This window comes from Dromaius novaehollandiae, chromosome 8 (assembly GCF_036370855.1).
Source record: "Dromaius novaehollandiae isolate bDroNov1 chromosome 8, bDroNov1.hap1, whole genome shotgun sequence".
NCBI classification, from domain to species: Eukaryota; Metazoa; Chordata; class Aves; order Casuariiformes; family Dromaiidae; genus Dromaius; species Dromaius novaehollandiae.
This window is the reverse complement of record NC_088105.1, coordinates 20,772,799-20,797,685: the sequence shown is the minus strand read 5'-3', so window position 1 is coordinate 20,797,685 and position 24,887 is coordinate 20,772,799. Positions and strand designations below refer to the sequence as shown.

Below are 24,887 nucleotides of genomic sequence, written 5' to 3'. Positions count from 1 at the left end.
GTTGCTACTGACTTGCCTGTAAATGTTGCCTGCAGAGCAAGTGTAGTTTTAGGGAAGCTTTGATAATTTGGAAATTCTCCAGGAGGAGTGAGCACCTTGAATTAGAAATGTAGGGCTCTGCAGAGACGCTGTGGGGTGGTAAAGTTAAAGGTCCTACATTTTAACTCCAGAGCAAGGGGTTCAGTGTTTCACTCAGAACAACGGGGTGTGTAGCTGGCGGAAGGCCAGAGGTAAAAGTCAGTGACCGAGATTCTGAGCTGTCCAAAGGACAACTTTCTGCTATTTAGGTTTCCATCCACTCCAGTAACAGGATTTTTCCACTGTGGCTTGACCTCCCCCTGCCAGACCTGAGGTAGTAAGAATAGTAATATCAGTATCTGAAGAAGTAGAGGACAATTAATGCTGTTCCTAATGGCACACAGTGAAGAATGATAGCTGCTTGGCTTGTTATGCCCAAAATCTTGTTCCGGGCAAAAAAAAAGGAATATATATATATAAAGCTAGGAATTTATTGTTAGTATAATTGAAATCTTGACAGTCTGATCAAAGAATTATTATTAGTCCTGGTCTAATTATCACAGGAAAATTTAAAAAATGTAAAGAATATTACTATACAGAAGAAGTCTCATCAATAACAATAGCTAAAATTGTTATACACACACTTTTTTGGTATCTATCCCTTTTCCTAGTGTTACACTCACCTTTTCGCTGCCCCTCAAGGTCCTAATGTTGATGGCTGGTAGGGGAGTACAGCAAGTCATTAGCATCCCAGATCCTTCGTTGGAAGCAGTGTGATGAGGCTGGTGATTGCTTCCTCACTCTAGGATTTACTTGGATTCATTTTTATGTTTGCTAACGTGTTTTTGTGCCTTGCTCTTTCATTATTGGTTTGCCAGTTCACATTACACTCCAATTTACTGTATGTGGTGTAGTTTATATATCTTGGATACTTCTTGTTTATATTCTTTGTTACCCCTAAAATCAGTTTTGTGCAGCTGCAGGTCTGAGTTTCTTTAACTGACTAGTGGTGAGTTCTTTATAGTCTTAGGGCCTCCAGTGCCAGCTTATGCCCCATCCCTTATCATCCCATGCATGTACTCCTCTACACTGCATCCTGTGTCCCCATTTGTAAGGCCTCTGCTGTCATATCAGGCCTGTATTCTTGCATTACATTAGAGTCACAAATATCTCATTCCACACAGAATCAGTAGCTGTTACTACTATCTACATAAAAATCATAGAGTTGTACCATACAAAGATATGGGAAAGTAAAACAAATTAGACATAGCCTCCTGATCTTTAGAAAAATTGCTGTTAACAGCTAAATCAAATAAAAACCATTCTCCTGGCAGATCAAGACAAGTTCAGAAAAAGCATGTTTGACAATCCTCAGTCCTGAGGCCTTGCAAACTCAGTACAAAGTCTGTGGCCTATTAACTAGATATGGCAATACTGTATTTACTGGGCTACAGGTCTACAGATTCCTCTTTTCATGCATTCAAAGTCATGGAAAACTAATCATATGGAAATTTCACAGTCCTGAGCAGGCCCAGCATGGCCCAGGTGTAGGCTATACCAGATGACTGTCAATGAACTGTGCTGGCATGGTGGCTCCTGGATAATCTTAATCCTCACAAGTACACAAAGAGGAATTACCAAAGCCAGCACCCCAAAATGGCCCCAGGACTGAGCACAGTCTGTCCAGCAGTGGTGTGATGATAACCTTATCTCCCACCTCAGAACTGCTCTCAGAGCCGTCCCTTTTTTCAGCAATCTGCAGTGCGCAATATACATCTTGTGGCTCTTGGCCCTGAGGAAGATTTGTTACATATTCCATAGCTTCACAGAGGTAAATCTCTCCTGGCTAATGGATGCTCTTTTGCTTTGTCCTGCAATATGTAAAAAACAGAGGCTTTCACCTTTTATTGTTCTTCTTACAAGATCTCTAGGTATTTCCATCCTTGTTGAGGATGATTTTCGTCCTTGTTTCATCTTTGGGAATACAGATCATCTTTTCTCATGCTTGGACAATACGTAGCTCAATGCAGCAAGATCTTTGCAATATGAATTCTACCTATATTAATAACACAGTCCTGTGGCTTAAAAAAGGCTCTCAACTTACAGTTATAAAAACAGGAGGAAAAAGAAAAAAAATCCTTTTTGTAAATACATAAACCCCAAATCAAAACTTTCCAGCAGCTTTGCTTATGGTTCTGATTCAAAGTCTCTGTGTGACCCAAATGGGTCAGATTCTACATTTTCAGGTCTAAGTTACAGGCTAAACAAGAATCTTTCTCCATTAGCCAGCTAAGGAAGCAAGAGCATAAAAACTTATTAGTCAAGATATGTAAGCTGATGTTGGTGGGTTTATTATTCTAATTAGGAATAGGAAAATTCCTATTCCACTTTGTAATTAAAACAATACACATTATACCATCTAATTACGTTTGACATTTTCAAGGTGTTGTGAGCTAAAGTCTATAATTATAGAGCTACTGCTGCCTTAAGCAGAACACTCAATAAATATTCATATATTAAATAGCCACTTACAATCTTTAGAAGATTGTAAAAGCATTTGCTTTTCTTTAGCCTTTTGAAGATACATTTTATATTTGTATTTTTAAAAGGTATGAAGAAAAAAGTCCTGTGGGATCTGACATACTGTATATAGCAAATTGAGTATAAACCTATTCATTAGTATTGTAAGCAGTTATGTTGGGGATTCACAGTCCTTTAGAATTATTTCTTTTCTTTTAGGGGAATGGGTAATTATAGTCAGAAATAATATGGTAGTCCTGTAGTGCACAGCTCAGAGGAGCCATAAGACAGTGAAATGCAATTTTCATCATTCCTTGTTTTATAGTTAACAATAAAATTATAGTTAACACAAACAGCCATTTTTAAAAATGAAAGTTAACCACATCTTCTATTATAAGAACTCACAATGAAATATCGCTTGAAATATGACCTATTTATGATAGTTCGGTATTGCCATTTAAAACAGCTGCTTATCTGAGAATACCATAATCAGAGTAATTACTTGTGGGTAAGGCAGGGGCCTGTTGTTCCCAGAGAGGCTTTTCTTTTCTTGACATTAGAGAAATGGAAAGATACACAATGGAGAAGAAACTCTGAGTGCAAAGTGTCCCATGAGTCTTCCTGGTTTATGTGTCCATCCCAGGAAACAGACCTTTGGGGACATCTGGATAAAAGGACATAATTTCTGAAAAGAAGGGTAACAGACCCTTTGCTCATCTTGTCCATTTAGCTCATTGGAATAGGTTTGTGTCTTGCTGTAAGAGGCTTTGCCCCATGGGATCTGAACCCCAGCTAAATCGCTTAGGTATGACTTTCAGATAATTAATGATAAAAGATGTTGCAAATGCCTCAGTAGTTAAATGCTGTGCAGAAGTGAAGTTGTGATATGCACGAGTTCAAATGTTGTGCAGAATTTCAGTGCCCAGCAGGAATGGTGGAGACTCCCTCCCTCCCCAAGCCGCCCGTGCACGGGGGAGCAGTGCACCCTACCAGCCCTCGGGGGGGACCTCGTGGCCCAGACACCTCCAGGGCAGCAGGGCAGCTGCAGGGAGAAGGGCAGGCAGTGCCACAACTGAGTTCACAGTGTACCCACGGACATTAAGAAGGAACAATCTTCATTATTCCCCGAGTAGTCAAGTCCTCTTTGATCCCTACACTTCTATATAATGACGAGAAACAGTCTACCCTTGTTGACTGATTGTGCATGGATGCGTTACAGTCAATAGGGACTGCATCCAGCATGAAGTGAGAAGTAATATTAAGTAATGCATCCAGCTAAAGAATATGACCTTTTCCTCTGATGGGCAGGAAGCATGATTCAAATTAGTTAAGTTTTATACAATTAATCCAATATATTATAAATATATATTATATAATATACAGTATTCATATTATAATATATAATGAATATTTTACATTATATATATTATATATTGTATATGTTTATTATAGGTTGTAATTTATTATGCATAATAATACAAATGTATATATTATATAGTACAATGTTATCAATCTAGGCAAGTCTATTTAGTAATTGCAAGCTTGTGCTTTTCAGCTGCAGTTAAAAGTGGGGAAAAGTTTATGTGGTAACCATCCTAAAAAGAGGCAGGGAGGGGGAGAAGATGCGCAGGTAACATTCCATTATCTATAGGTACCTTTGTGGCAGCAGGGACATAGGCAGGGAGTCATTGCATCCCAGTGGAGAAGCAGGCAGTGACTGTAATGTGGCCTTCTTCAGTGAGGACTCTGGGAAATAAAAAACAAAAACTTACTTGAGAATTTACTAGACCTTTGGTAAGAGGATGCAGGGAACTATCATAAGCTACTGGTTCTCCCTGAATGCCCCACTACACACAGGGGCAGTGCTGCCTTGTCTACTCCATTGTAAACCAGTGGCTGCAGAAGGTCTCCTTTGCTATTGTTTCCCTTGAATGACTTCCTTCCACGGAGACCTATTGGCACAATCTGTGCTTCCCAGAGCTGGTGGCAAGCTGAGGTGAGTTTAATCCCAGAGGGGCTAATTTCTCTCTTAATAAATTAATGGAAGTAATTGTGAAGGGTAAAATCACTAAAATACCTAGAAGATAAAAGAATTGTGAACCATAATCATTGTGATTCTATGCAGATTGAATCTTGCCAAAATTTATTGCTTTTTTGGCAGAATTACAAAAATGAACAGGTGAAGGCAATACACTATATTATCACATATATCATAGATTCCAGGGAAGCCCTGGATATTTTTTTTCATTAAATGTTACTTTGAAATTTAAATCCAGTTGGCTTGGCTATAAAAACTGTCATATATATGACAGAGAGCTGCTAACGGCCCAAACAAAGGGTGATGATGAACAGCAGAGTGCCATGGCCACTCATGGGAGATTGCAGTTCTCAAACATCCATTTGAAAAAAAATCAGGGTCTGCCCATGAATGATTCATAGATAGAAAGGCTAAATTATGTGGGTTGAAGATTGGATCAGGTATTTTGACTAGCTCAGTTGACAACAGGGTTACCTGATATCAACTCAATAGTATCATGCGTCTAGAGAATTAATTATTTAAAGATGGTAAAATGGATATAACAAGCAGTAGTGGGATGTAAATAACAAACTTTGCAGAGATTAATAGACTTTGCTGTCTTTGCAAAAGCATTGCTATTCCATTTCTGAAAAGTAATTTGTTGCTTTCTTCTCTTCCTAGTTGCCAATATTGGCATCTTCTGTCGTTAGCCTCTATTTTCTTGAACTTACTGATGTCTTCAAGCCAGTTCACTCTGGATTTAATTGCTATGACAAGAGTCTGAGTATGCCATACATTGAACCTACACAAGAGGCTGTTCCCTTCTTGATGTTGCTTAGTTTGGTTTTTGCTGGACCTTCAATTACGGTAAGTTTGAGGTGCCACTGTCACTTATTAAAGATTTTGAATGGAGCTTCAGCTGGCATAAAGAAAGGTAGCTCCTTTGGCTTCAGTTAGGTTACAGAGCATCATCCAGGCTCATTACCTTTCCGTAGAATTTTAACCTCAACTTTTATTCTTTTGTAGCAGAAAAATGATACCCTCGTTAAAACTTTCCCTGTAACACCTGTTCCACTCACGCTGCCCGGATTGTGGGCATCAAAGTGGAGAAACAACCCTGTGAGCTATTTACAGACAGGACATCTCCATACTCTGAGATACACCATAAATTCAAGATTTTGCTGGAAATGGGAGCCTTTCATTTACAGCCCTGAACATGCCACTTTCTTTGGAACTAGCTTTTTTCAGTGAGAAGTTGTACTGGTGTTGTCAGTGGTACTGTTATGCTTTCCAGAACAGCACAAGGACTCTTCTAAATTGTGAGTTAATCAGTCACTAAAAGCAGGCAAAAAGTAAACTGATTTAATGGCTCATCCAGAGGGAGAACATGATTTTAGCAGAACAGAAACTTCCTGTCAGAATATGAGCAGTTTGGACACTATAGTAAGTGAAATAAAATGTCTGATATATAAGTAAGATAAGTATAGTTCCCTGCTGGAATTGCTGTGTCAAGTTTAAATGAAATCCAAAGACTTTACCTTTGTATATCCTACAAGGGATTCACTGCACCTGACTTTAGGCATCTCAGCTAGGAGCATTATTCTCACACCACTCCTCTTCGGCCAGTGGAGAGAGAAAGTCACCTCCAGCAGGTGATTCCAGGCACCTAAAATCTGAATCAATCTTCTGAAAGGGTCTCTGCTCTCCCATGACCGCAGTGACTGTGCTCCTCACTTGGACACCTCCACAAGGCCAACTACAAATGCATCCCTGCTGCTAACTCCACTGAATTCCCTTGAATGCAACCAGTTCATTCCTTCATGCCAGTGGCCAATTTTATAAAATCCCTAAAATGTGATGCCCATGTGAAAATCATCAACCACTGTCCTCCCTACAGTCACCAACATGTTTTGTTGTTCTTCTTTTTTTTAAACTGAACTCTTCTTACTGTGTTTGATTTTGGTTCCTTTGGAAGCCATTTTGAATGGTTTTGCATAACTGTCAGACTGAAAATTGTACTTGCTTAGGAACTAGAACCTAAGAGTTACAGTGCTCCAGATAGAGACACTTGAAGCCAACACCAAATACTGAGAGAAAGTCGCTGCTGACTCTTATCAGACGGTCCTACTGCCTCCCCTACTGTGGCAGCCTGTTTCCATGGAAATACCAGCCTCTGAATTTTCCTCCTGTCATAGGCCTTGCTCTTTCCCTATTTTCTCCTCTGTCACACAAGCTAATCTACCGTTCTGGTGTTTCTCCTTATGCCAGACATTCCCTAGAGTTTGGCAAAAAGCTATTTAAGTTTCTCAGTTTTTTAAATTTAAAATACTGATGATTTCTAGTGGTAAAGTTTCATCTGTAAAATGACCACATGGAGACAGATAATAGTGACTGTAGTTGTCATCTAATAAAATTCCTTAAATATCCCTTATCACTGACTTTTCCATGTAATGGGACTACCTACACTACTTCAGTTTTTCTAGGAAAGAAGAAGTGCAAGCAGTTAATATTATAAGAAAGGGTTAGACTAGGCTTGTCCATTGTATCTCCCTTCTTCCAAGCCTAGGGCTCTTAATGTGTACAAATTTAATGGATAATTATAGCAGATTCTTCCTGATTGAGATGTTTTAGCATCTCAATGCACTGTAAGCTTTTCGCATTGCCTATGTTACTTTTCTGCTGCATCTGTAGATAGACACAGTGAATCTCCTCTTACAGGTGATAACTGCCCCATTCGTTTCAACATTTCAACACAGCCTGGATTCAGCCCTATAGAGATTTCCAAGTTGTTGCACTATTTAACAGGAAGAACACTCAAACCTGAAATTGCAAACTTATGACTGGTTCCAGACTTTCCAGCAAGTAACATTTTGTTTTCATTTAGAGTCTCCCCCTTATTTCTATTCTAAGCTCTTCTCTAGGGCTTCAGTCATCATCTCTCTTGTTTGGTGTGTTCAGAGGGCCATATAAGGACAGAGCTTTTGCTATTGCTGTGGGTCTGGTTAAAACCCAGGCCAAATTAAACAATTAGGAAGATCAGGTGGCCAGGTAATTAGAAGCTGCTAGGGATTGTTAGGCATGAGGCCAAGGCTGAGAGCTAAAACCACCTTAGAAGCGCTAAGATATTGCCTTGGAGGAGAGATTTTCTAATTATTACTCTTTTAGTGTAGAAGCATCAAATTTCAGCTGTAGATCAAGGACACCATTCCACTGAGTACTTTATAAACATACAATAAAAAAAGGTGTCCTTCCAAAACCTTATGCCACTTATATTCAGCTTCAGTGCCATCTTCTCGCCTGCTCCCACTCAGGCTAAATTGCATTAGTGAATGTTTACATATTGATACAAATCTTTTAAAAGCAAGTACTTGTCAGTGGATGACATTTGTTGTGTTATGATTATATTTCAGCCCTTTAAATTCAATCACTGTCTTCTGAATAACTGCTTCATTTAACTTAACAGCTCCTTTGTCATTGCAGATAATGGTAGGAGAAGGAATTCTCTACTGTTGCCTGTCCAAAAGAAGAAATGGGATTGGAACAGAGGCCAATATTAATGCAGGAGGATGCAACTTCAATTCTTTTCTTAGAAGAGCTGTCAGATTTGTTGGTGGGTTTCAAATGTTAGTTACAAAGAAGAGCCTTCTGTGTACATTCAATTTTCATCATGCAAGTTTCCTTCTCTGAAATAGCCCTTTAGAACAGTGCAGGGTGGTTACTGGCACAGATCTTCATCTGGCAGAAAAATGTGAGAAGAAATTGTCAAATGGAATGACAGAGCAACCCCATATTCAATAATGCAGCATCTACACTCTCCATTTTCCCTTTCCTCTCCTATACTACTGTCAATGTTGCTAAAAGAATCATTTGTTTTTCGTCCCTCCCCCTCCACCTTGAGCTGGCTTTCTTTTAATTGTTTCAGTGTGTAGTTTCTCCCACATCTCTTCAATGCATTATAAGGTCTCAACCCAGCTAACAGAGTATTCAAGAGTAGCATGGCAGTAACAACTTGTCAGAAACTGTCAATAGATTTGATGTTCTTTTTCTGGGACGTGTTTATCTACCTCTTGAAAAATGGCTAGAGTCCATCAAGCTAATGATAGGGAAGAATATGGCAAATTGTTCTCTTTACTTTCCTTTGATTGATATTTACTAAAACTGAATTTGAAAGGGCAACTGGATTTTGCTCCCCTCTTACAGTTAAGTTCCTCTGTCCCTGAATGGCCTAGGGAAAGGTTTTCTGTGTTGCAGAAATCTTTCACTAGAGAGAGCAGCCTGAGCAAAAACAACTTACAGGACAGGCATGCTGACAGCCAAGGAGGACTATACACTAGGTTTCTATAGGCTGGCAAGCAGGGAAGTGTTGGAGTGTGTGACGGAAAAGGTTATGAGCTACACAACCAGGAAAGCAAAGAGTGGCAAAGACTTGGTACACAAGAAATCACAGATGTGTACATCACAGATGTGAAGGTAGCCAAGGTTATTGCCAGCTGATAAGTCTCTGGTGGTAAAAAAGAGAGCAGCTCCTCAGAGCAGTGAACTACTAGGCAGCTGTCTGTGTTGTTAAAAACACCTTTTTAGTGGGCAAATCCAAGGACTGAATGAGCACATATGCTCATATAAATGGCTGCTCTTGAGTCAGCTCAGCAAATTGCTTTCCGAATGGAAGCAGCTCCAGTGCAGTGTACTTTATGTACAAAGATGTTGAAGAATGCCAAACCATCAAAACTAAATGTTAATTATCAACTGGAAGAAAACAAACTCAGATTTCCAAACATAAATAAATCTTATTTTTTTACATTAAAGAATTCAGCTCTGTAATAAGATTTCATAAAAAATGATTCTTCAGGTAAGTCCTCTCAAATCCAGTGATACAAGCCACCATATTGAAGTATTTGTCACAGTGAATTCATTCAATTTACACTTAGAAGATCATAATAAAGTTAACAAGTTCTACTGATTTCTTTCCTAGGTGTTCATGTGTTTGGTCTTTGTTCTACTGCTCTTATTACTGATATTATACAGCTATCAACAGGATATCAGGCACCATATTTCCTGACTGTTTGCAAGCCTAACTATACATCCTTAAATGTATCCTGCTCAGAGAATTCCTATGTTGTGGAAGATATTTGCTCTGGAGCTGATGCCAATGTTATCAATGCTGGAAGGTTGGTTTTATCCTTCACTGTGTACATTTTTAAGTATTCTTTGTTATTATTTTCTGTCCTAATTTCAAGACTTAATTTCTAGTTAAAGTCTGAATGAGTTTTGCCAGTTTTTTATAATAAAGCTGACAATGTGTCTTTTTAGTGATGTTCAATTTTCTGTATAAAGATTTTAGGCCAACGGTGGGCTTTGGAAGCCTTTCTGTCAGATTGGGAAGCCCAGTCATGAGTAGCTAGTTATTTTCTCTCCTTCAGAGGAGACATAATTTTCTATACAATTATTAATGTAATTAATAATTTTATAATAATTGTTTCCAGTGCTTTTCCCAGTAGGGTCTGCATAAGTTCTCCATATTGGTTAGGGGAAGAAGTTACCCAAGTACTTAATAATGGAGACCTCTATATACTACGCATTACTGTCCTGGCATTTTGGGCTTAGTTTTTCAGGTTTGGTTTTGGGTTTTGTTTGGCTTTATTTGTTCTCCATTTCTGTGTTTGATTAGATTTTTTGATACTGACAGCTATAGAGAAAATTCATTCATCAGAGAAAAGACAGTACAGTGCAAACGTGTGTGTTCCCAAACACATGCCTCTGGTTTCACAGGATTCCTAGCTTGTGGTTCATCCTCCTTGGTCATTTAGTCTTTAGCCTCCATACTTAGACAGCCACAGTAGAAATTAATATTGTTTGTAATAGCAGGTTTGGGAAATTGCATATCATTCAAGTTGAAATATAACCTAGACTACATACCTCATTTTGAACAACTTAGATGTGATAAAATGGTGATAATTCTCAATTACTGATGAGAGGTCATAGATTTAAACAAGGAATCTAGAGATCTAAGTCAGTAAGTTGTACATATACATCTCTCTCTATATATATATACACATATACACCTGCTACTCCCTAGTTCAAGGACCTTATTACTATGTGTCCTAAATATAGGTACTACCCCACTGAGAAATCATAAAGGTCTTCTCTTCATTGAATACGGTATCTGTCTTCCTTATCTTTTTCACACAAGGTTGAACTCTCTTGTCTATTAGTCATTTATATTGCATCCCTTTGAATGTTTTGCAGTCCTTCAAATTTTTTTCTATGTAGTGCTTTTTTAATTTCCAGCTCCCCCCAAAAAATAGCAAAATTGTACAGTGTTTGAAATGTTTACAGTTTCTGTCTCTGACTAAGCTACATAATTTCTCTGTGTACCTGATTAGCACATATGAAATTGTATCATTTCTGCCATGTCTTCACTAAAACTCGGCACTCCTTTCCTATTCTATATGCAGCCCCAGATGCTAGCTTCCATTTTAACTTTATACCTCATGATATTATAGTCACCTCGATGTTGTTAAGCTGTTCTGTCTATAACATTAAGGCACCTCTCCCCCACTTTATTTGCTCTTCCATTAATTTCAATGGTTGGCATGCTTGTGAGTCACAAAATCATTCACTTTGTAAGTACCTTCCAGCAAGTCTTGTAATCCAACGCCTTTCATTGGGACAAATCAAGTTCACAGATGTCTGGAGATCCATACTTGTTTGACGTGTTTAGTCTTAGATGTGTCCAGTAGGCTGAGACTCGTAATTAGCATTGACTAATTTGTTATATCTTTTCAACTTATAAATGCGGGCAAGATTCAGAGCTGACATGAAGGATTATAGTTTCATTTGGCCCAAACAATTTGGTGAAAGTTATCACCAGAATTACTGTCAGCCTTCACTTCACTGTCTCTTTTCACATAGCCATTTGCTGTTTCTTGGATACTGCCATTGAAGTCTGCTGTTTGCAAGCAGTCTCTTCTATCTACATGGAGTCCAAGTGAAATCAGTGTGGCTTTATATGTGAGCAGGCATCTGTCTTTGCAGAAAATTTTCCATTATTACATCCCAGTTCATTTCATTATAACCTCTAATATGGTGTCTATTGCTATGTCACTCCTAAGTTTAAATATCATCACTTTCCAAAAAACAGTTAAATTAGTTATAACGGATGAAGTCTAAGCAGTCAGTTTTTGTATGTTCATATTTCCTTACGAAGATGACCTTATATTGATATCTCTAATTCATTCCCATGACAGAGGATACATTTGGTGATCTATAATATTCTGGCACCGCCCTCAGTTTCTCCTTAATTAAATTTTATTACATCTTTGCTTTAATAAATTATTGCTTCCTGATGTCTGTGTCTACTTATACCAAAGTAGTCAGCATTTCTTACTGTTTCAATACTCCCTTCAATCATTTGCTGTGGAGTTTATAGTATGACTTCTCCAGTCCCGGAGGTTAATTTGACTTTAGCAATTTCAACTTGTAAGACTTGTTCTAACAGTCTTCATTTTTAATTTGTACTTCCCAGAAACTATGGCTCCAGAAATTTGCCTCTAGGCTCCCCTATGAAAAGTACAGAGAAGAATACATAACCATCCAGCTGATTGTATGAATTAACTTTCTGCAACATCCCTGAATGTCCAGTGGTTTGCTTTGTCCATCTTTTCCTCTGTATGTCTCCAAAAAGCCTTTTCAGCTATTTATATCAAGTTCCCCAATGAGTTCTCTATCCTCTGTCATTTCTGATGTTCTTGTTCAGTACGACTCCCTCTCATCTTTCTTCCCCCTCCACCCATCTTCAAGCATAAGCAGAGTGATACACTGTCTTCTGAGTTCAGGGCATGTTTTCTCTGAGAACTCTGTTCACCTTTTTAATATAGAGCCATATAAAAAGGCTATATATTTTTAGCTTTAATTATTTTCATTTTAGATTAATAGATAACAAACAGAGAAGAACAAAAGTAATTTCACCATTAGAGAGCACACAGAGTGCATTTATTCTGTAACATGCTGTGCTTGCCCTGAAAGCATGTAAATAGAAAGTAGAATAAATAGAAAATTAAGTGTTGCATAGTGACACACCTTATATACCACAGAAGTGCTGTCAAATTAACCTTAAGTTCTGAATGGAACTAAAATTCACAGAATCAAATCTACACATTAGCTCCACGGAGATTGTAAGTAGATTTATGCTTACACTAAAACCCGCACAGGGGAGAGGAGCTGATTAGTCATTATAAACATTTACATTTCATGTCTTTAGCTTCCTGTCCTCAACCCTGAACTTGGTCCCTGTGGATTCCATTGTGAAAGGTTTGTTCAGATATAAAAAAACTGAAAGATTTAGATCTCTTTCTTTAGTAATGAAAAGGAATCATGCTGATTTCAACTTGGACAGAGTCAAGGACCTGCTGGAGCCATGGGCTCGAATTCAGGTCAGCAGCATGGTGTTCACGCTGAACTACATGCACACATTTAATTGCCAGTGAATTATTTAGAACAGACAACGTAAAATGCATACGGAAGAAATTTAGAGTGCAGATGCTGCTGCTTTGTGGAAAAACGATGCCTTTGTCTAAGGGCAAAGGACTGCATGTCAGTCCCTGCTATTTTAAACTAGTTAACTTAGGTGCTGCTAGCAGAACAGCTGTAGGAACATGAAGCCCAGTTTGGGCAGCAAAACCCATCTGAGAAGCTAAATGACTGTTCAAGCAGTCTAGATCATTCAACTCCCCAGCTCTTCAGTGGGAGCAGAAAGCCCTCAACAATTTCACGAATATACCTTGATTTTGCCTATTGTCTCATACAGATTTGACATATTTTCATTTGCCCTCTTGATCTGCACCTCAGGAAGGGGCTTCCTAACTCTTAAAATGCCCTCTCCAAGTTATTGCACTCCATTCACACCTACCAGGTGAGAAAGTCAGAAAATTTGTAAAAAATAAACATGAAGACATAGCAAATAAGGATGCCTCTCTCTCAGTGCCCTGTCATACCCCCATTATTACAGAAAAAAGCAGGGCACAAAGCCTAAGTCACACAGATTACGCAGTAATCTCCATGTTGCCAGTGGGAGACATTTCAAGGGGCAAAGGGGTGCTGCAGATCTTAAGCCTTCAGATTATAAGAGGTCTGTAGACCTACTTACGCAATTGGGAAAAAAAAATCTTTATTTTCCCTATCATCAGTCTTCATTTTTCATACTATTTCAGTTGCTGAAGTTAAGGCCTGATTATCAAAGTTGTATATATAGCTGATGAGTCCTCCCATTGAAAAGAGCCCCAGTGAAGTCAGTGAGAACAATCATAAGATCCAGGTTCCTGCATTAAAGAAGTTGTATAACTAGGTACTTACTGAAAAAAATATTACAGAAATTTATTTATAGAAATTGCTCTCTTAAAATCAAACATCCAGTCTTTAGTTCATTCACACTCTGTTATTTCACAAAAAGACTTTTATGTTGAATATTTAATCCAAAAAAAGTCATTTTATTAACTTTGGTCCTTTCTCCAGAATACAGAAAAGAAATTTAGAGATGAAGTGTTAAGGATATATTGCTTAGGATGTGTAAGCTGAAAATGACTGTACCACCCAATGTTTTTTTCAAGTGAACACTAGTACAGTGTTTTTGAACTGAGAAGCATAATTTTAGTGTCCTTCCTTGGCAGAAAGTCGTTCCCTTCTCAACATGCCACCCTGGCAGCCTTTGCAGCTGTGTACATTTCGGTGAGTAATCAACTTTGTTCATTTTCATTTATACAAGAGAAAAGTCAGAATGTCATTTGCTGTATATTGTAAAGTGGTGTGTTAGCTAATGTTGTAAGGATATAAGTTCTTATCCTGTCCGTTTGACAGCAAAATTGAAATTACTAACAGCTAAAAGAAAAGCAGGTCTACTAAGAATACAGTAAGGGTATAACTGGTTCACACTCTTTGTTAAGAAGCAACATTATCTGTTGTAGTGGAGTGTAATATTAAAGTGTATTTAATACTTCACGTTATTCACATATAATGCTTACCTGTTTTATAGGGTGATCTTTTAGTTTACCATTCAAATGAATCTTTATATGTTCTGCCTTTTTATTGCTGTCTTCACTTCACTCACTGTTTTAAACTTTAAGAAACAAACATTTATGTGATCTAGTTTCATTTGACTTCCATAGAATTGCAGCATGGATGAAATGGCACAACCACTTCCAAAGGCCTCCAAGGTGCTACTGCAGAGCAAGTGAATAGAAAACAGCAGTAACTAGCAGGGAATAGTAGGACATGCTGCAGGGATCACAGCTTATTTCCTACCTCTGACCAATGACATTTCTGCAGTTCAGCGTCCCGTGTTTGTATGAGTGACTCCTTATTTGAAAGAAAAAGAAAAGGGAATTTCATCATAAAACTCAACAAAGAACAACAACCAGTTAATAAGATTTAGATAATGGAATTGTGTGTGTACTGGGAGTTTGCCTGAGTATATTTATTCTGCCCAGGGAAAGGCCAAAAGCTGGAATAATACTGTTGAGCCATCTCCACTTACTTCTTGTGAACCCCCCCTGGCATCATGGCCCCCAGCTGAGAAATGGTTCTCTAAAGCATCTGGTGGTGGCTTTTGTTAGAGCAGGATACTGCTTTCATCTGGCATGACATCTGCCTTCTGTGTTTCAGAAGTGGTGACTCTTTAGTCACATTTACAGAACATTTAAGCTCTGACTGTGAACAGTATTTGGGCATAAAATTCTTATTCTAATTGACCTCAATAAGCAACAATGCCTAAGCTTTCAGAAATTCATCTCTTGTGATTTCAGATTTTTCTGCAGTAAATAACCGGATTTAACAAGGCTGTAAAACAAAATTAGTAAAACTGACTGTGCAATATTACCATATAATAGTGATCTGTGTGTCAAAGAAATATTTAATGCAAGAAAAGTCATATCCTCTTATGTAAACCTGAGTTTCTTCAACCACTTTTTCTTTTTCTTTTTTTTAAGATGTACTTCAATTCTACATTAACAGACTCCTCAAAACTTCTGAAACCACTCTTGGTCTTTGCTTTTATCATCTGTGGAATTATATGTGGTCTGACTCGTATCACCCAGTATAAGAACCATCCAGTTGATGTTTACTGTGGCTTTCTCATAGGAGGAGGAATTGCTCTCTATTTGGTAAATATAATATGGATGTAGTAAGTTTTAGAAAATAAAATTTTTAAGTATATAATAAGAATACCAGTATGTTTTATAAAAATCTTTCATCTTGGTCACATACAAAAATTAAAGATACAGTAAAAATGTGCTGAAGATGACCATGTTAGGGGTAGTCACTTCTAAAAATAAACAGGAAAAAGCAAATATGTATTTCAATTTGAAGCGCCATAACAATGTGCTTAGTAATGTATAATGGTCCGGCATTGTATACAGAAACAGCTCTAACATGATATGCTTCATTAAATACTTAGAGATACTCAGCTTTTCTACTCCACACTTTTCTACTCTACAAGGAAATTATTGGATTAATCAGTATTTGCTGCCAGCCTGAATTTATATTGCCAACGTTAGCTTTATGATCTCAAAAATGGTCAAAATTAATATACAGCAACACAACTGAATAAACTGCTGAACTTGCAGGAAATCAAAGGCAGTATTATGCCTCTGTGGTTCTTTGGAGCTCTTGGGAAAAGGATGCACAGGAAATGATGCAGGGGAAATAGGCTGCGCAGAACAGGTTACTCCAATGCTTTTCCTCTGTACTGGGTTGGAGCAGATGCGGCACCTCAGAAGGGCCGGTAGGATAAGTTTCTTTGTATGTGTCGGTAGGAAGCTCATCAAGCATTTGCTTTTGCTTGCTGCTCTCAATATGTCTCCAACCTGACTGTTGCTGCCCTAGCTGTTCAGCAGAATATCAACCCACGTGCCTGAGAGCAATCAGGAACTTCTACTGACAACATTTTTGGCTCCAGTGTGGGCAGGTGAACAGAAGGGTCTCAACAGCCAGTGTTGACCTCCAAGAAGGCAGTGATGAATTTTTGTGTAATACTAAAATAAGATCATATCCTGTCACATTATTTTTGTGACATGATAATCTAATCTATGTGCAGATGGTCTACTAGGGTCACTGTGGGGTAGAAGTGACAGCAGCCAGGGTAGATAATAGAAACCCATGAGCTACTAAAGTCAGTTTCTATGACTGCCCTGTGAGCAGAAAGGCACTCTCTGTTGGGAATATTATTTCAAATGATTAAGCTGTTGAAGACTATCATAAATGGAGTTATTGTTCCCATGTTTGAATTCCACAAATAAGTATGTTCTTTGTTAGGTCTTCTCCATATACTGTTGCATGATGACATACATCAAAGAGGTACATTGTCCTGAATATCCAGTAGCCAGTAAATCTGTCCTGAAAACTACACATCGATAAGAGGAAGGGGAGGGGAAACACTGTGAAACTACAAGTAACTCTGAAAAGGGTGTAAGGAATGAGTAACCAAAGTGATTGAGTCAAGCATTTCAGCCTGTCATAAAATATGCTCTCAGTTTTTTTCAAATGATACCATCTTACAATGAGTCTGCTGAATAAGAAAATATAGTATAAACTTAATCTTGTTACAGTTCTGTACAGCTTGGAAAGCAATTGATTTAAAGTTGGTAAATTGTTTTATCATGTAGATATTGTATTACATGATTATTATGCAGTAGAAAGGGCAGAGAACAACTCAAGCTGGAACAAGATTCAGTAAATCAGAGCAGACAGTAGTGCAGCTGTAAAATATCTTTAACTTGCTCAGAATACTGCAAACATTAATTTTGTTATTTTTGTAACAAAACATTCTTACTTCAGCAGTATCTGTTGCTATATAAAGCAAAGAACATAAAACGAGGCTAAATATTTTCCTCATCTATTTATTGCCATGAACTATGTGCCCTAGTTGTTATACTTCCTATGTACCTAGATGTATCAGAATGAGGACAGAATTTGGAATAAGGATAAGGATTCACTGGTGAGGAAAGGAAAGTGAATATATCCTGTCAGTTAAACTGGACTAATGCTATCACTCTATATTTATTTAAAGGCAGAAGAGTGTAATTAAAATATCTTAAAATGCTTCTTTTTCCATAACTGGTTGTTGATACTGCTGTTCAAATATCAGGGCCTGTATGCTGTGGGGAACTTCTTACCAAGTGAGGAGAACGTGTTTCACCCGAATTTTCACAGAGAACCGCTAAGGTCTTTCACAGACCTTAGTCAAGATGCCAACAGAATCTTGCCTGGTAAAAATGGAAGCAGCAGCGATGGCATCGCCACTCATCATTCTGAAAGTATCCTGAATAGAAACCACAGAGATTCAGGGTCTCTGACTAACATCAAGAGAGCAAATGCTGATGTAGAAATCATAACACCACGAAGCCCAATGGGAAAGGAAAATATGGTTACTTTCAGCAACACTTTGCCAAGAGTCAACACACCATCCTTGGAAGATCCAGCAAGACGAAATGCAACAATTCATGCATCAATGGATTCTGCCCGCTCCAAACAACTGCTTTCCCAGTGGAAGAACAAGAATGAAAGTCGAAAGTTGTCACTGCAAGTAATAGAGACTGAATCTGGCCAGTCACCACCAAGAGCTATTGAAATGAGGTCAAGCTCAGAACCCTCCAGAGTGGGTGTAAATGGGGATCATCATGGCCCAAGTAACCAATACCTGAAAATTCAACCTGGTAGCATGCCAGGTTGTAACAACTCAGGTCTCTCTGGTGGGCCAAGGGTCTCTATTCAGTCACGTCCTGGCTCATCCCAGTTAGTGCATATTCCTGAAGAGACTCAGGAAAATGTGAACACATCTCCCAAAAGTAGTTCAGCTAGAGCTAAATGGCTGAAGGCTGCTGAGAAGAGCGTTGCATGTAGAAGCAACAGTCAGCCAAGAATCATGCAAGTAATAGCCATGTCCAAGCAGCAAGGAGTGCTTCAGGGCAGTCCAAAGAGTTCAGAGGGAAGCACAGTCACTTGTACAGGAGCCATTAGATATAAAACCTTGACAGACCATGAGCCAAGTAGCATTGTCAGAGTTGAGGCCCATCCAGAAAATAACAGACCTGTAATTCAGATGCCATTAGAAGGCGAAGGAAGTGGGTCATGGAAATGGAAAGGTCCTGAAAAAGTCACCCTTCGTCAAACATATGAGCTAAATGATCTCAACAGAGACTCTGAGAGCTGTGACTCCTTGAAAGACACTTATGGATCAGGTGACAGGAAAAGGAGCAACATAGATAACAGCGAGCATCACCATCACGGAATCACTACAATAAGAGTCACACCAGTGGAGGGAAGTGAGATCGGCTCAGAGACTCTGTCCATTTCTTCTAGCAGGGACTCAACACTTCGAAGAAAAGGTAACATCATTTTAATCCCTGAACGAGGGAGCAGTCCAGAGAATACCAGAAATATCTTCTATAAAGGCACATCCCCCACACGAGCATACAAAGAATGAGAGGAGACATATCAGCTGGTCCACACCACCACAAAGTAAAACACATCTTGATACAGGTTCTGCTCTCTTTGTTTTGAGCTGATATTTACCTTTGATGTGCCAAATTACTGACCATCAGCCCAACCTCTGTTGAACACTGATGATGTGTAGTGTGCATGAGCCTGTGCAAATCTTGTGGTGGGGGGAAAAGCACAATGCCAGAACCTAACTAATGTGAAACATTTTCATGCAACGTGTTTCTTCAGACTCAAAATGTTTATCTGAGAATGATGATGTCAATCAAAACAATGGTCTTGAACACAGACACTTTATTTCCTGAATGTGCCAACTTTTTATTTTATTTATATTTGTGTCCAAAATCGACTGAATTTTTCACAGCAAAGGCTGTATCAGTGTTATAATATTCACCTTTGCAGAGTTTGCACCAAAACTTTAATACAGGATGGTGCTGATAGTAACTTTAAATGTTTTGAAAATTTGCAAACTTACTAGACTCTACAAACACATGACATATTGATGTGCAGTTACTTTAAAAGTAATATTGCTAATACTATGATGATGCTGGCTGCATTCATTTAGAGTAGGAAATATTTACAGCTTTGTTATAGTGGATCTGTCACATTCAAAGATTGCAAAGGTTTTGTGTAGTTCTTTAAGATGTCTACTGCAACAAAAAATGTGTGGGTGACATTCCATTAGAATGGAATAACTATCTATTTTGAATAGTTTTGCTGCTACTGCTCAACTTTTGTTTAAGAACAGGTGCTACTAATGAAGAGGCTGCTTCTTAGTGGGCTAACTTGTAGAACTGTTTTAAATATTGTTTTTAAAGGGGTCTTTTAAAGTACTAAAAGTAATTCAGATTTTGCATTTTTAAATCTGTCATTCTGTCCTTCAGCAACCCTTCCATTTTTCTGTTAGTTTTTACCTACATGATGCGTGACACCAGTAACAGTGAGATTCGCAAATGTGAAAGGTGAGCTGTGCACAGATAAAAATAAACCGCCACTTGCTGATCAGCTTCCAAGGACACTATAGTTAATATTCTAGCTCACATTTAGAAGCAGTTATTCACCTCACTTGCTTAGCATGCCACAAGAACAATCACAAGTTTCACCCCAGTGACCATCATTTGGGGAATTTATGCTTCGCTTTAAAGATGGAATGCCTTGGTATTGCAGAATCCCTAAAGAGTGTTGCACTGTGCCACCACTACTGTTCACCTCCCTGGAGATCCCCTCCAACAGACCCTCCTTAAGCATTATATTTTTCCTCCCCACTTAATAATACGGAGGGTCTCTGCACCTGAGAGAATATGGATTATTTTAGTAAACTGAGCTCATAATATAAAGAAAGAATTTACGAGCTTAAAATCTGTGTTGCCAGAAATCAATGAACTAGAGAACTCTAAAAGGAACAAGCATAGCATGTCCTGGGCATGCTAGAAGAAAAACTCAATTTAATTTGGCTTGAACTTAAATAACTTAAACCATGAAGGAAGTCACTGGCAATGCTTGTCCAGTGCAGCTCCTCATTCTCTCCTAGGTCACTTCTACCTGAGGGAGAGCTGCCTTCAGATAGCTTCCAGGACGGGGAGAGGGAATGGCTTCGCTGTCCCCTCACTGAATAGACAGTCGCAGCTCAGGTCTGTCCTCAGGCTCTTTTAGTGGGGTGACTTGCTCTAAGTCCTCTTCTGATTCAGGGTATCAGAGAACCAGTTACCTACTACATAGCCAGTACCTGTCTACCAACCTTACTCCACAGGCCTCTGAGGAAAAGGTGGAAAAGCCCACCATTCCCAAACCAAGCAGGAGGTAGAAAGAAGAATCATCCCATCCTAGGAAGGTAAATAGCACAACACAAACACACAAACCAGAAAAGAAAAAATCCAAAACAAAATGCTGAACCCAACCCCAATCCTAAGCAATCTCAGAAGTAGGAGGATGGTGTTTGCTAACCTGCACAGAAGAAGGGATTCAGAGTCCCTTTCCATAGAAAGCTTTATATACCTTCCCAGTTACACGGATGCTCCAGGCTTAGCTGGGTGCCATCAGCCAATCCTGTCAAGCAATGCTTCCCTCACCTGCCCATCACCCACTGTTGTGGAAGAGGCTGGACCTTAAAGACATGACCACCCTTTTCCTGCTAGTTACAGACAAAAACCCCACCACACATCTGACGTTGGGGAGGGGGGTGTATTTTGCAGGCTACATGTAAGGAAATAACCAGTAGGGTTGCAATCTGTTGTACATGTTGAATGTTATCTCAAGGCACAGTAGCTGGGAAAATTAATCAAAGATACTAGGGAAAAAAAAGAGTAATTTTTTAGAAATGTGTTCTCAGATTCTAGTATTTACAAGTCAAGATTTATTTTTGCTTTTTAAATAAATGAATCTTTAGTCCTTGGTATTTAATATCAAATTTTGTACAAGGTTCCTAGGAATTACAAACACTTGGATTGTCATGAACAAAAACCCTTTGGATTGAGCTTAGTTCAGGTACATGATAAAGCAGGTAGGATTAGCTTTAACAGAATGGGTAAGACACAATCACTGTTGGCCTATCAATGCAGGGAAGTAAGATGCAATCATTTGTTAGTTTGTAAGTGCAGGGGAAGGAACATATGTAGATGAACCTGGAAATAATGGAAAATTGAAATGGAGAATATGGCAATAAAGCAAAGATTAGAAAATGTTCCCTCTGGCAATTTAGCTGTTTCAAAAACAGCAGGATTCCTGGTGGGAGTGTTTGTTCTTTATTCCTTGGTTTGAGTCAGATATATATTGGCATATGTGTTGCTTTTATTACTCTAAAACTTGCTGCACTATTTCAAGTGCAGTATGATATTTTTCCTAAGCTTTCCTATTTCTTAACAAAAGATTTTAAAGCACTTGTGTAATCATTGAAATTGTGTTCTTTACATAAATATTGATATATTCTTTTTTTACTCAAAGTGCCAAAGGCTACTGTTTTTAATAATGGCTTATCAAATTATATTACATTAGAGAACAGAAATGTAATAATATATACATTGGAACTCAGACCTCTGCATGTATATTTGATATGGAGCCTTTTGTAAAATTACTCTTTGTTTACATTCCACTGATACCTTAATTTAAAATTAATCAGATAAATTGACAGGTGACATCTTAGTGTTCTAATTTTCTTACTTGCTAACAGGCACGAATTTCTTTGTTAGGCTGTGCTTTACTGAGAAAAGAAAATACTCAAAAATAAACTATGTTTTTAAATGAGAATTCTCTATATAAAGTATTGTGTTTAATAAAATGTTATGCAATGTTTTCAAATGGAAAAGAATTTGTAAATTGCTATAAATGTATTTTGTTAAATAAGTACAGATCAATGCTACTGTGTGAGTTTATTGTGCTAACATCATGAAAATAAAGATAAAATTCCTCATTGATGTTCAGTCATCTCATCTGTGGTGAAGCAGAGCCCCATTGCCCCCAAAGCTGTTTTTTAATATCAGGTATCCCAATGGCACGTAAAAGTGGCCATCAGTGAGAAACCTGTAAGCTGTAAAAAGTCAGGAGGATGATGTCCAAGCAAGGTGCCTCTGTCTGAAGAACATGGTACAAAAAAGGAAAGCGAATGAATCAGGAACTTAAGGCCACATCAGCAAACATCTACTAGCTCGTTCTGCAGGAGCAGTAGTCACCAGCCGCCTGCGCTGCTCTGCCCCGACTTCACTGCACCACCCTGCCAGCATTGCATGGAGCTGCTGGCATGGAGAGGCCTCTTCTCAAATTTGTGAAGGAGACAGGGCAGGTGTCAGGAGGACACCGGAGAGGAAGGGCTCTTCCCCAGGGCAGGCAGTTAGGACGCAGGACACAATCATCAGGTAACACACACCTGATTCCTGGCAACCATCAAAAACATTACACATAGCAGCCTGCTGTCAGAAACGCACTCTTTCCTAGAAACCGCACAAGGTACGTAACAGAAAACTCTGTCCCCAAGCCTGTCCTGAAATGCTCTGAAACAGGGCAGCCAGCAGGGCCCTAAGCGCAGATAGTGCCTGCCCCTGCGCAGACACTGCCAGTGCCAGAGCGAGGGCCCCGGGCACTAGCAGGGCCCCTGCAATACACAGCATCAAACCAGACCCGCTCTGGAGAGGCTCTCCCTGTGCACACCCAGACCGCCGTGCTGGCCGGCTGCACATAGCCCAGATGCTGCCCAGCCGGCCGGGTCACCCACCCGTGGCGAGGGGTGAAGGGACCCGCTGGTCGCAGCCCACCCGGCACTGCCAAGGGATACGAGGGCACCAGGCATGCATGTGCAGGCGGCACTCGCGACAAAGCCACGCTGGGGTTGGCTGGTGTCATGCCAAGCTGCGGTGGCAGGTCTGGGTCACTTGGCAATCTCTGTCCCAGGATTGCCAGTTCACGACAAGGCAAGACCAGGGGCCTCAGGCAAGAGAGAGTTAGAAAAGGGATATGTTGTTTGTGAAGGAGGGGAGCGTAAGCACTGGCATGATGCTGCTCCCTCTGCGGCGACCTAAGGGGCTCTGCTTCTTGCTGAGGCTGGGGAAGGTCGTGGCCATGCTGCAGGACCAGCCAGGTTCAGCAGAGGCTAGCCCTGGCTCTCCCACGCTTCCCAGGTAAGCTCTTCTCCATGCCTACGGGGACACAGCAAGGCCCAGAAAGCGTGCACATAGCAACAGCGGGGCCTGGAGCGCTTGCCAGAGGTGCCTTAACGGGACAGGGTTGGCAGCATGCCATTATCTTTCACGGTAATTTTGTGTCAAGAAGGATCAACCTTCTTCCTAGACACACAAAACTTAACTGAATGCCGTCTCAGGGTTGCCAATTTGAGACACGCTGCCATCAGGCCGAGGTGAGACCGTACCACACTGCATGAGTTTGTCACGTCAGAGAGAGTTACAGGAGTCAGGTAGGAGCAGAGGCTCCTATGAGGCACTCGCCTAAGCCTTTCTGAAGCTGAGCAAGGTTCTGCGTCCTAAGGGACCAGTCAATTTTTGGTCATGTAAAGTGGGGCAGATTCTCCCTTTCTCTGCACTTGCCTCAGCTGAGTCTCTACCTTTGTCATTCCAGATCTAGGCCACTTTATTTGCATTCTGCATTTGCAGCAATGACTGCATGACGAGTAGAATAATAGTCCCGTTCATTTTCTCTGGATTTGCAGTTTTATTTGTATATGTCCGTATACAAACATCCTGTGTATGTTCAAGAAGCTGATTTTGTATAAAATGCTTCTTGTCTTTTTTATATGGAAAGACTAGAATGTATCCAATCAAATCTTGGAGCAGATGTACATATCTGTGCTTGCCATATAGAGCCACTTCACAGCCTGCAAAGTAAAACAGACCCTTCTGGGGTATGACTGCTGAAAAGTGGTGTCTGATATGTATCTGATGATTTCTCCCCTGGCAATGCCCCTTTCCATGGGCTACAAAGGAGCCTAGACAATTAGTTCAATTATTTTAAAAAGGAACATTTTAAAGTTAGGTAAAAACGAAGCCCCCCTTTGAAGACTACCTTTGACATAGAGACTACATTATAAACCTTGAAAAGAAATTACCTGTATTGACAAATCATGTCTTACGTTTTTAGACCATTCTGGCTACAGCAACATCATCACTAAGTTAAGTGAGCTGACTCCCATCCAAATTTCTGACAGTATCTAATTATGCAAAAAAGTTTTCAAAGGTACGAAAGATTAAACTGAATCTTTTAAATCTATTTTGTGCTGGATTTTAAAAGAGCTTCAGAGGTCCTAGAGCTGAGAAGCCAGATGAGACAAGCTTGTACTCTAATGTTTGGTATAAATTTATAAAGACCTTTCACATGACAGATCAGTACACAGCTAATTTGCCAG

The 24,887-nt window shown here is 39.4% G+C and overlaps 1 protein-coding gene across 1 annotated transcript in view; it reads left to right on the top strand.

Annotated features, from left to right (window-relative positions):
• The window catches only part of PLPPR4 (phospholipid phosphatase related 4), a 32,522-nt gene extending 10,074 nt beyond the window's left edge, over window positions 1-22,448 (top strand). The window contains exons 2-7 of the mRNA XM_026094226.2: window positions 5,237-5,422; window positions 8,036-8,165; window positions 9,528-9,723; window positions 14,221-14,278; window positions 15,535-15,708; window positions 17,691-22,448. Of these exons, the coding sequence (XP_025950011.2) occupies window positions 5,237-5,422; window positions 8,036-8,165; window positions 9,528-9,723; window positions 14,221-14,278; window positions 15,535-15,708; window positions 17,691-19,028 (2,082 nt within the window). The 3' untranslated portion in view covers window positions 19,029-22,448. The remainder of the gene's footprint in view (window positions 1-5,236; window positions 5,423-8,035; window positions 8,166-9,527; window positions 9,724-14,220; window positions 14,279-15,534; window positions 15,709-17,690) is intronic.
• The last annotated feature ends 2,439 nt before the right edge of the window (window positions 22,449-24,887 follow it).